Raw genomic sequence first — 12614 nt, forward strand, 5'->3', positions numbered from 1 at the left:
CATTTTGTATGTTTATTTATACTTTATTAGTACTACTATGAGTTATATCTAATACACATATTAATATAATTATATTATATAAATATAAGTGAAATTTTGTGTGATTTCGTTACTGCAATTCTGGATTAAACATTTATAGCAACAGGTTGTTCTACATAGAGGTTGTAAGCTGGTATTAACGCAGTAGCAGTACGTCTCAGGGAAGCGCTTTTCGGTGTAGCAGGTCGTAACATTGGTAGAAGGCCCATACTGTACATACAGCATGTGCGTTACATAAGACAAAGACTTAAGGCATAAAACACTGCCAAGACAGCCATTCTGCTTAGGCCCTTACAACCAGTACCCTACTGCCACTTAAAACCTCTATGTAGAACAACCTTTGATTGATTAAATTGATTGTAGATTTTGTTGGATTAATGTTAGCTTTGTAGATAACAAAGTTTATTCTTTTGTAGCGGGTTTTTTTGGACCTTTTTATCCTTTTCTTTTTTTCTTTAACGTCTAACGTTTATATTATATCTATCTAGTTTCACATGCGGAAAGCATGCACAGAGAACAAAAACTTTCGACTTTGTCTCGGGAACGGCGGAGGGGGGGGGTGGAATAATAAATAACGCTATTCAATAATGGACGGACGACGGTCGAATCAAAGCATCCAATTTTTTTCTTCAGAGTTTCAGACTATTCAGACTAGGGCTTGTATTCATAGTCGGTTCTTATATTTAAGACCTATAGACTTATATTTAAGATCTTAAGTACAATTTTAAGATGTCATTAACCAATCACAGAGCCGTATTAGCATCTTAAGATATTACTTAAGACGGTCTTGAAATAAGATCTGATTATGAATACCGGCCTAAATGCCCATCTACAATAGGTGTTTTTTCAATCACAGTTGAATTTGAGAAGAATAATTGACTGTGATTGGTCAATTTCTTAGGGCTTAGGGCTTAAAATACCTATTGTAGATGGGCACTAAAGTTTTCGTATCGAGTTTTTATAGAGTACGTTCTCAATGGAAAACATACAATGGGATCTGTTGTCCAAGTACAAAAAATGTCCCATTCCAAAATCCCTCGAAAGCGAGTCCTCCCAATGGATGATCGGATACGAATATCTCATTGGTCGCCGATCATTTGGAAGCGTGGCTTTCGGGGCCGCGCAGTGGCGCGGTCGAGTTTCCCATCTACGCTTCTACGCACGACCCATGCCGGCGCTCGTAATTGCGCGCGCGCATGCACCGCACGAGCCGCCATTTTGTCACGTTTATTTCTACGCGCATCCCCCACCAGGATTGAAAACAAGCGAAGGTCGACGCTGCTCGTCTCGATCGCGGGACCGAGCGCTCTTTGGTTAGGTCGCTGGCTGCGCCGTTACGTTTGGAGCTTCGAAACAGTAAGTAGAATCGCGCCGCGGCCGTCGCGTCCGTTTCCGCGTCCACGTCTCGCGCGCCGGTCACGCTCGGCGTGGCGTCCGCGCGGCGACGCCGCGCCTCCGCTTGAGATCCGCGCGCGCGCCTGTGTGTGCGTGTGCGTGTGCGTGTGCCTGAGCCTGCCCGCCTGGTGTGACTCGCTTCGACGAAAGGGAAAAGAGTGCGCGTGCGAAAAAGAAACTCCGTCGCGCGAGGACGAGGAGCAGCCTCGCTTGGACGGTACCGCTCGCGGTTAGCCTGACTGTCATTCGGATGTCATCGTCACCACCGCTGATCACCGTCGCGATCGTCGCAGTCGTCGTCAGTCGTCGTCGCTGCCGCCGCCGCCACCGCCACCGCCAACGCCGCTCGTCGCGCCACTCGGCACTCCTCGTCCGGTGGCGTCGCGACGCCCCGTTCCCGAGGACGCGGCGCATCTCGCTCTCGTTATAACCTCCAACGTTCGTTATAACCTAAATAATTATAACCTCAGGCCCGCGTCGAGACGCGGCTCGACGCCCGACACCCGACGTCGATCGGCGGGGGGCGAGCTCGGGACGGTCGCGCCACTGCCATTGCGCGATTATCGTTTGTCCCGCAACCCGCAACGGCGACGACGAGAAGTCGGGCGGCGCGGGTGGGAGAGGGGAACGGCGGCCTGCCAATAATTGTTCGTCGTAGCTAGAGGTGTTCGGTCAGTTCGGTGTGTGTTGCTCGCGAGCTTGTCCGAGCTGTGAACTGTCGCGTTCCCGTCGTGCCCCACGGAAGGGAAACGCGAAGGCGTCGTCGTCGCGCGTAGGCGCCGTGTGGTGTGCTCCGCGGCGACTCGCCGCGTGATGTAACCTCGGATCCGCGGTGGATCACTCGTCTGCGCGCGCGGAAACTAATCTCGCGACCGATCGTCTTGACACCGTCTCGAGGGCTCCTCGTAATGTCGGACGATTTTGCGATAAGAACGCAAATTTTGCAATAAGTGGATTTCCGTCGGTCGCGAGACCGTTGCGGGTTCGCGAGTCCAGCGTGGATCGGTCCATGAGAGCGAAGCGTGCAGCTTACTGATCTCTCTTACGTCGCCAGTGATTTCAGTCATCAAGTAGTTGAAAAGCCACACAAAATGGACGTCAGCGGTGATCTGAATCTACAATGGGTGGGAGACGTGGAGCTTCACGAGGAGGTGATATGCGGCCTGGAGGCGCAGCTGGTCGCATCGGAGGAGGAGGTGATTGGCGCCTGCGAGGAGGTAACGGTGGAGGAAACCGTCGAGTCTGTTCCCGACGTGGTACCTGCCGCCGAGTCCGAGATCCTGATGGTACCTCAGACCAACGACATGGAATCGATCTACATAGTGCCACAAGATCAGGGGCACGACTATCTGAACATACAAGTCACCGAGGAAGTAATAGCTGACAACTGGGACAGACCCGGTCCAGATGACGGGTGAGTTTCTGTGCAGATATGTAAAATAATGGGTCTTCCTTTAACGAAGCCTTTATCTTCTCGCTGTTTCAACCTGAGGAATGTTTTTGTATCTTTGTGTACTGTGTGTATTAACAAATTATTTTACTTAAAGGGTCGAGATTCCAGAGGCTAAGGTGACTCATGACACTCTCCTGGAGTACGATGACATGGAAATACCGTTGCCGATCGATCAGGATTCTTACCAGAATGCTCGGCCGTATCCATGTGACTTTTGCAGCCGTAGGTTCCGAAAGAAGGCAAATTTGATGAATCACATTGTGGCACACCAGACAGATCGGCCATACGGTTGTAATCTGTGTGGATCGCGCTACGTACGCAAGTGTGATCTAAACAATCACCTGAAGGTCCATGCGTATGCCCCGTCGTCGCAAGACGGCCTCGAGGATGACCTGAATGACGAGGATTTGCTGGTTGCCGAGCAGGAGGAGGACGTGTCGACTGGCGGTAACAAAGGCAGGCGCAAGAAGGTGCAATCGAGCGTGCCTCGCAAACGGAAGAACAACACCGCCGCTGGTATGCCAAAACGTAATGCCGAGGAAATCAAGATAGAGATGGGCAAGTATGTGTATAAACCAGACGATGCTTACAAGGACGCGCTATCTTTCTACGAGGATGAGCTGACCGATGGTTATTTTGCACGCAGTGGCAATTACGCATCTAGCTCGAGGTGGCAGATGGAGGAGATATCGTCTGCCACGGGCAGACAGCAGCCACAATCGTGGCCTATCACCGATCCAACAAAGCCGTACGTCTGCCAGTCCTGTGGTATCAGCTTTGCTAGGGAGAAAGCACTTGCGTCACACGCGCGCGTTCACGGTGGCGACAGTCCGTTCGAGTGCACGTCGTGCGGCGACATGTTCTGGGATGTCAACAGTCTGCGAGAACATGTACGCATAAAGCACGGTGGCACCATTCCCCAACAGATATCTGATGCAGAGGAATATGAAAATGACGTCACTTACACGGGCGACAACGAGAGGATCGGCGAGTTTTATTGTAGCACCTGCGCGGTACCGTTCCATCGTTTAGATCTACTTAAACGCCATCAAAAGTAAGTATTTTAAATTTGCATCAAGTATTCCAGAATTATTGCCTGTCTCGGTGAACACAAATGTTTCGATATGGAATTTTAAAGCAGAATGGTTCGATTATAATAGTTTCTGAAATGTCAATAACTGAAGGTTCATAGATTTTGTACATATAAAATGTTATTTTAATAATCTGAATTCACAATACTATTATTAAATATAGATATTAAGATATATAAATTGGAATGTTAAAAAATTTAAAGAAAAGTTTTCAAAACTTTCCAAGTGTTAGTAAAGAAAATATAATTGATCAGTTATAATTGTAGCTAAATATTAATGATAATAATAAAATATATGTGAATTAAACATTTTTTTATCATTAACATGTCATCGTGAGTGTCAATATTAAAAAATTGTTTAAGTAAAGTTTAATATCGTACATATAGAATTCACATAAAGACGGAGATGGACACAATGGAAGGTTCCAGTCAGCATCACATGTGCAATGTTTGCGGAGAAGAGTTCACGGAAGCTCTAGCACTATTAGCACATGCGGAACTTCATGCTTCAAGGTATCCCACAACTTTCGTTAATTTAGCGATCAATGCAAAATTAGTAGTACTCAATTTTACTATCAAGTGTTTTCTCATAATTTACTCGTCGAGTATTAATAATTTACTCATAATTTACTCGAACTAGTATTAATAATAGAAAAAAAAAAATATATATATATATATATATGTATATATATATATATATATATATGCGAAACGACTTCAGTTCTTTTCTCTGAATCGAACACATTAGGAACACGTTTATATGCATGCATTTACTTATTTGGTAATTTAGATCTCCTAGTCGTCGTTGCTTATTGTGCGGGGCAAGATGCCGTGATGAAGCAGAAGTTGCGGAGCATGTGCGACAGAACCACGCTGAGAACGCGCCGCCAAATACGTGTACGCTGTGTGGAAAAACTTGCAAGGACAAGCGCAGTTTGCTGAAACACTCTTGGATACACAATGTCGATAAGACTTTCGGTTGTACAAAGTGCGTGAAGCGTTTCCACAGTAAAGCTCGTTTACGAAGGTATAAATGAGATAGTATAACAAGACAAAATTTTAATTTTGCTGGCATGTGTATTTTGTACATTATAACACACACACACACACACACATACACAAATGCTTACATTAAAATATTAAATTCATTTTTAATCTCTTTGATAAAAATACAACTTTCATTCTTTATATAAAATTTTCCTATTTAATTGCAAATATATTGCTTGCAGACATATGGTATCTCACCGTAACAAAATGGTAGCTTGCGACGAGTGCGGCGAGGAATTCCCCGACGGACGGGCTCTTGTAAGCCACCGTCATTCTCATAATAGGGAACTGGGCGGCCGTTCTTTTCCATGCCGCGAATGCGGGAAAACCTTTGGTAGTCGCAGCTCACAGCAGATCCATATACGTATCCATACTGGCGAGAGGCCCTATGGTTGCCGATTTTGTTGGAAGGCTTTCGCAGACGGCGGTACCTTGAGAAAACACGAGCGCATCCATACTGGCGAAAAGCCATACGGGTGCGCGATCTGTCCTCGGGCATTTAATCAGAGAGTAAGTTGATAGTTAAAACGCACGAAAGTGCGAATAGCGAACATACGTTTTACTTTATTTACTTTACTAAGAGAAAGATAGTAACGCATATTATACGAGTACTATTTTCCTCATATTATTTTTCATGAACCTCTTTATTTTATTATGGTTTAAATGGCGAATATTTAACCATTACTACAAGTTCAAATAAATTTTAATCTAGCAATATTTAGCCGTGTGGTACAATTTTAAAGCACGAACAAAATTAAATTGTTCTAAAAATTGTACACTTCCGTTTTGATTAGAATAATCAAATTTAAAATATGTATTCTTTTTCTTACAGGTGGTTCTCCGGGAACACGTGCGCGCCCATCATTCCGGTCCAGATCCAAAATGCGTGGGCAGTATAACGCCGTATTTGTGTAAGGTATGTGGCGAGTCATACAGCACGTCTGAGCAAATAGTGGCACATATAGTGCAACATTGCGATGACAACACTGCGTTGAGACGCCAACCACAGAATGGGCCGCGCAAGTATAAGAGAAGACGCAAAACGAAACTTGAGACGAATACAGTGGTACGTAAAGACGAGTTTACATACGACATGATGGAAAATAGCGGTGGCGCCGGTGGTGGTACCGGTAGTGGTACCGCCGGTAATATCAGTGGAAGTGGTGGTGTTGGCGGCAGCGGCGGTACTGGCACTGGCGTTGGCGTTGGCGTTGGCGTTGGCGTTGGCGTTGGGACTGGCACTGGCACTGGCACTGGAGGTTCCGATTCGGAAGACAATACAAAGCGGAAACTTGGCAAGAAGAACAAACAACGATCGAACGTCGAGGAAGGCTATGAGAAACTACTGAAAGGCTTTGACAGCTCTCTACAGAACATAAACTCGATTGTGAGTAACTCCAAGTTAAATGCATCCAAATCGAAGGTCTCGAAGAAGAAGCTACGCAAGGATGAGAAGAAGCAAGAAGCGCAGACATCGAACCAGTCAGGCCGACCGAAGATGATTCACACACAGAAGACGCGAGTGCCGGTCGAGGTGGGCAGCGATGGCGCCAAGAAAGGCCAGAAGACGAAGACAATGGTTACCCGGACACCAAAGGTCATGCCGAATGAGCATAAGTCCGGCATCTTTCCAGGTGGCGAACGGAATCGGCCGCGCACAAAGAACGTCAGTTATCACGTTGAAGGTAAATCACAGCTCACGCCGGCGACGTTTCCGACAAAATCGACCAAGGAGAATGCGTCTACCATGTCGACACAGCAGCTACTGGCTGTTAACGTCAAGAAAGAGCCAGGCATGCAAAAGGCCACAAGTGACAGTCGCAGGAACAACAATGGTAATATCTTAGCTCTTGGTAAAACTCAGGCGTCAGCAAACAAGAAAAGATCGTCTACCGTAAAGAGGAGCAAGCGGCAGAAGCAGCCGGTAGTGAAGAAGGTATTGAATACGTTGATCGAAACAAACGTGGTAGAGCAACAGCAACAACTGCAGGTGTTACAGTTACGGAATAATAATAATAACAATAACAGTACCATGGAGAACAGCGGCGATCCGGCACGACTGATGGAACACGCAGTGGATGGTAGTAATCTGGAAGTAGCTTTTGAAGCGAGCGTCATTACCGCTCAGGATGACGACGAGGTCGAGAGCATATTGCCACACAGCACTGTGCGAGAGATGGGCAATAGGGACAACGTTAAGCTCAGTGTCAAGGTGGAATCGACATCGCAAACGAGGATGATGACTATCCATAGTGTTATCGCGCCGGTAGACGATGTCCCAGAAACGATAATACCGGACACATTGGAGTATACGTGCGAGATGTGCTCCGCGGTGTTCTCTAGCCGTGCCGAATTATTGGTACACGTACCGATACACATTTGATTTAATAATTTGTCCGAGGCGATGAGCGGCGCGGAGGTTTGTTCTACTTCTTTAAGTATATTTGTTTAATCGAATCGCATAGTTGGTTATCACGGATAGGTTTGCTGTTTTAGGAGGCGACGATCGTTCCCTCTATCAACACCACCATTATCTTCATCCTTCACTCTTTCCCTTCTTCCTTATACTTTTTATTCTTTGATTCTCTATCGAACATTGCGATTCCTTCAATTACTTATAACTCATTAGATGCACTCGAATTTTCATATTTCGCGTATTTTTAATTCGATTAACATCGCCCAGGAACCGTTTCTTTGTATTATATTGTGAGTGACTCAAGTTTCATCTTTTTCTAATATTTCAAAGTGTACGGATAAATGATTTAATCAAACTATGACAAGATGTGTCCAATCCCGGGAACTGTAAAATAATGCATGTATATGTATATATACGTTGTATATATCGCATATGCACGTGAAATACACAACATATATTTATCGTAATATATTATGAAGTTTATTTTACATTATATTTGACGCGCGCAACTCGTTACTGTGTCCCTTTTGTCACTGTTTGCAATTTTGTTTGATCCAGGATTTGTAATACTGAAATGCGACACATCGACGAAATTGCAGTTTTACAATTTTCTATTCCGAAAAGTATTATGATACGTGCTGGATCGAAAAACAAAAAAATACGAGTTACATAAACATTCACAGTACAATTTTTCATATACATATATCTATGAACGATGTGAAAATATAAAGATGGAAAAAAGGGATCCTAAACATCGATATGATTATACTTTATAGTGACGTTATTTTGACTATAATTAGTTTAGTTTATGACGATAATTCAATTCAGAGTTTTACTTTTGGCTCGCTTATCGAGGCAAGGAGTAAAATGTTGAATACCGCTGCGAGCGATCTTTATTTTAGTACTTGTTAATTACAATTCATATAGGATAACGCCTGCGTGTGTCGTGAAATCTTTATTATTGTAATTATACGTTTGTTATTCTATCAATCTAACTTTCTCTCTGAAGGGAAGAAAGTGGGATTAAAGAAGATATTTATTTGTATCAAAAACGAGACAAGAGATATTAAAATAAATGCAATATCAATTTCAAAAGATTATATATGAGTGTATAAAACACTGGACGAATTAATGACGATTCTAATAAAAATCGTCAAAGATATGACTTGGGTGGTTCCAAAAAAAGAAAGATTAACTGTACACAGAAGAAATGTACAACATTGCACGTAGGATACTTTTGTGTGAATGTCAATTTCTATTTGTAATCCATTTGTAGTGTATGTATGGCGAGTGATCAGATAAGCTTTGGAATCAGTTCTTTAAATGAGATGCGACCGTGTACTATTATAATTATATTATAATTTTGCAAGAGCAAAGAGAAAGAGAGTTGGAGAATCAGTTCTGATGTAAGCACTGTCTCGAACACTAAGCAATCACCGCACTCACTATCATATAAAATTGGATTTTCGTTGGATCTGACACGTCAGATTTTACCGATTTAATGGGTGCGTTCAGCCGATACTCCGCTAGCCTAGCAATCGTGAGCAGTCGCTCGTTTTCGCTCGTTTCCTCTCCTTTGACCCAATGGATTAAAAGGAGAGGAAACGAGCGAAAACGAGCGACTGCTCACGATTGCTAGGCTAGCGGAGTATCGGCTGAACGCACCCAATGACTTTATGTTCTTGTATATACATTAGTTATATTTTTATATAAGTTGTCTTTCTTTTGGTATCATAGAAAAATAATATATACATGTATATGTATATATCATGTATGAATATGTAATATGTACATATATATGTATACATGTCATACATACACTATATATATATATATATATATATATATATATATATATATATATATATATATAAAATATGTGTGTGTGTATCGTATTACATGTATATAATATAATGCAATTTATTACATATATTATGCATATATGTATGTAATATGAATGTGTATCGTATTACATGTATATAATATAATGCAATTTATTACATATATTATGCATATATGTATGTAATATGAAATGCATATATATATATATATATATATATATATATATATATATATATATATATATATATATATATATATGCATACATATATATATATATATATATATATATATATATATGTATATGTATATATATGTATATGTATATATATGTATATGTATATACATTCAAAATTGTATAAAATGCCACATGGCTGTTTCAACGTATAATAAATGACTATAAATTTGTTATTCTATTACGTTATGCATGGCTGCGAGTTTATGAATTCTATCTACTTCAGATTTCTTTTTTTATATGGCTATTATAAATCTCATAAGGAAGAGATCTCATTTAAGTTTCTACGGAATAGAAACGTTAAAAAGAAATATACGTCGGTGCATGCGAGAGATTAATACGTTTCACGTTTACTTTTTAAGGCTCTTTGAAGACGTATATTTCTCACTATCAGATCCACGAGTTTTCCCCATATTTATTTATTTAATTAATGCATCCCCGTTGTTATCGCATAAATATTCGCGTAAGTTAACTCCATTATTCGTTAATTAAGAACACTATGTTTTTGAAAAATATGATTCTAAAATTTATATAATTAATTCAAGAATAAGTGTGATGTATGAGATAATATTTTTCAGATCTATTCAATTTTTTTGCGAGACAGTTCTGACGATGAAGAGTTAGATTCAATCCTATGTATACTTTTGCCGTCTTTCAAATTTTTTGAACTATTCTGATAACGTTATCTTGATAGTAATATTTTTATTAATTGTATCGTGTATTCGAAGTATTAGTTATCGGAAACACGAATTCATTTTTGTGTTATACGGTACGATATAACTTTAACGTTGATAGAATGAGAGATAGAGGGGGGGGGGAAGAGAATATAAATGAATGAATGAACGAATGAATAAAATAGAGAAAAAGAGAGAATAACGCACATTGCATAATATGCTGTAGTGGAACGATTGTTTGCTGAATGTTTAGGAAAAAGGGAGAAACATCCAAATGTATCTTTAGCTCGACGTTGACAAGTGTATTTTAGGCATTTGTATTTACACCTCCACGGCATTAATTAAGGCAATCAATTAAAAAAAAAATTGAAAAACAAAAAAAAGGAGAAAAGGTAAAGTGGCAAAAAAAAAGGAACGAACGCGTGCCCTATTTTTGTAGCTAAAACGTATTTTGAATATGATGAAAATTTTCGCATTCTTGAAACGCGCGTTTTTTCGCGGTAAGATGTACATCTTATTGTTTGATACTGTGATGAGACTCGGCGGCGTGCAGTGCCTATCTGTCTATCCAGAACTTTGTTTTTATTTCCACGGCAGCGGGGAGGGAAAAAAGAGCTAGAGCCGGTCGAAGGAACATTGGATTTTGGCGAGAACGGGGGAGATTATCGACGGTCAAAAAAATGTTGGCGAGAGCAAATCTGTGAAAAGGGTCTTTTGGCTGTCGTGAGATTGGACGAGACCGCATCGGCGAGGGAAAACTTTGCATTGTAATAAGAAAACAGGAAATAATCATATGGATGTTTAGGAAAGCGATATAGAGTTTTGAGGTCGATTTGTCGTCTGTCAAGGACTATTCTTTTTATTTTTTATATCAACGATCAGATTCCTTTTATTAGACATCTGGAAATCTGTCATGAGCGTCAGTTATCGCTGAAGAAATCGGTGATAAAAAGGTCTGTCCGGCGCGATCTTATCCGATCTTTGTGATCTCGTTTGATAGGCGCTTAATTGTATCGTAGCATTTTCTACCGCATATGCCACCATGCTGCACGACAAGGCTAACACACACACACACACACAACTTCCTTTTAGCAATATTATATAGATTTATATATATGTACGACACGAAGCAGAGCCACTTCGTGTGAGGGAAGAAGGCGAGACGATTAGTGTAACAGCACGAGGTGTCCCTCACTTGTACAGTCGCAAGAATTGCGCTTCAGGGACAAAAATCATGACCAATGTAAGATAAAAAGAAAAAAAAAACAATATCGGAAGAATATGTAAATATATACATATATTTACACATACACACATGAGGCGTGTTGAAGCGAGAATTACGTGAGCAAATCGTTCGATTCTCGCCCTTCTTCTGTGCGAAAGGACTCTACCGTGCGCGATTACATTCCTGTGTTACGTCGCTACGGATGTACCCTCGATCGTACATTTATCCAAATAAATTGAGCCGCGTGACGTACTTGCCGCAGGGTAGATTAGGCGGAAATGCGATTACATCAAAAGACTAAGATGCGTCTTGGCCGTAGGTGGTGCAAGCTGCGAAGCGGAAAGAAAAATGTAAAATAAAAGGGCAGAGCGAAGCGGATTGAAGCAACGTTATATATGTGAAGTATAAATGTACACATACCTTTTTCAAGCGCGAGAAGTCACTCATACATAATGTAATTAAATGTGCAACTTCTCTTTAATTTTAAGGCATAACGTAGAGTAAGATTAGCCATAGAAGATATAACAAAATGCATGATGATTTCACACGGTTCGAAAGAGGGAGAAAGATGGTAAGAGCACCAAAGTGCATGTGTGCGTGTGAGAGAGAATAAGAGAAACAGCGCAAGGAAGAAAATGTGTTTTGCGTTACATTTGCCACTCGAATTGTATAAATTAAGCTCTGAAGTATATATATATATATACATTTGTAAGCACACTGTCAAAAGAGTAGGTAGTGTCCGTTGTCAAGCGACATTTAATAGCACTGATGGCGCACGTCCACACGTGTTTCGTCAGGGACGATAGTAGAGAAAGTATATACAATGTAAATAATTATATTACCTTGGATATGGTATAGCGGTTTACTGTTAATCGTAGTTGTACCTTTCTTTCTTTCCTATTGAATAATTGCATTTCTATCCAACTATATCACCTATATATATATACTTGCAAATATATATATATTTGCAAGTATAGATTCGCCATTAAATTGATTATATATATCTTTATTAATATTGATATTATTATCGTTACTATCACTACAACTTGTTATTATTATTATTATTACTATTACAATTATTATCGACATCGAAATTCTAGATGATTGATGTTTGTCATATATTGTCACTTTAAGAATTGGAATACCTATATTAGAAAGAGGTACAGAAAAGACAAAGAGAATGCATGTACAAGTGAATGT

At 40.9% G+C, this 12614-nt stretch overlaps 1 protein-coding gene across 4 annotated transcripts; it reads left to right on the top strand.

The window, feature by feature from the left end:
• The first annotated feature begins 1254 nt into the window (after positions 1-1254).
• Positions 1255-12269, top strand: LOC139821555 (uncharacterized). Of its 4 annotated transcripts, XM_071792690.1 has the most exons (8): positions 1255-1395; positions 2489-2848; positions 2982-3449; positions 3534-3941; positions 4365-4490; positions 4768-5004; positions 5207-5534; positions 5857-12269. In XM_071792690.1, exons 2-8 carry the CDS (start codon positions 2526-2528, stop codon positions 7405-7407), a joined length of 3441 nt encoding a protein of 1146 aa, XP_071648791.1. In that variant the 5' UTR covers positions 1255-1395; positions 2489-2525; the 3' UTR covers positions 7408-12269. The 4 variants fall into 4 exon arrangements, with proteins under 4 accessions (XP_071648791.1, XP_071648788.1, XP_071648790.1 ...); XM_071792687.1 differs by having other exon boundaries at positions 2982-3941; XM_071792689.1 differs by having other exon boundaries at positions 1343-1872; positions 2982-3941.
• The last annotated feature ends 345 nt before the right edge of the window (positions 12270-12614 follow it).

This window comes from Temnothorax longispinosus, chromosome 11 (assembly GCF_030848805.1).
Source record: "Temnothorax longispinosus isolate EJ_2023e chromosome 11, Tlon_JGU_v1, whole genome shotgun sequence".
Lineage (NCBI taxonomy): Eukaryota > Metazoa > Arthropoda > Insecta > Hymenoptera > Formicidae > Temnothorax > Temnothorax longispinosus.

Bases quoted from the DNA above. Each gene is read 5' to 3' on its own strand.
- LOC139821555 (XM_071792687.1), top strand. From the start codon at position 2,526: ATGGACGTCAGCGGTGATCTGAATCTACAATGGGTGGGAGACGTGGAG. The intron at 3,942-4,364 runs GTAAGTATTTTA...TCGTACATATAG, and splicing joins CTACTTAAACGCCATCAAAA to AATTCACATAAAGACGGAGA. The intron at 5,005-5,206 runs GTATAAATGAGA...TATTGCTTGCAG, and splicing joins AGTAAAGCTCGTTTACGAAG to ACATATGGTATCTCACCGTA.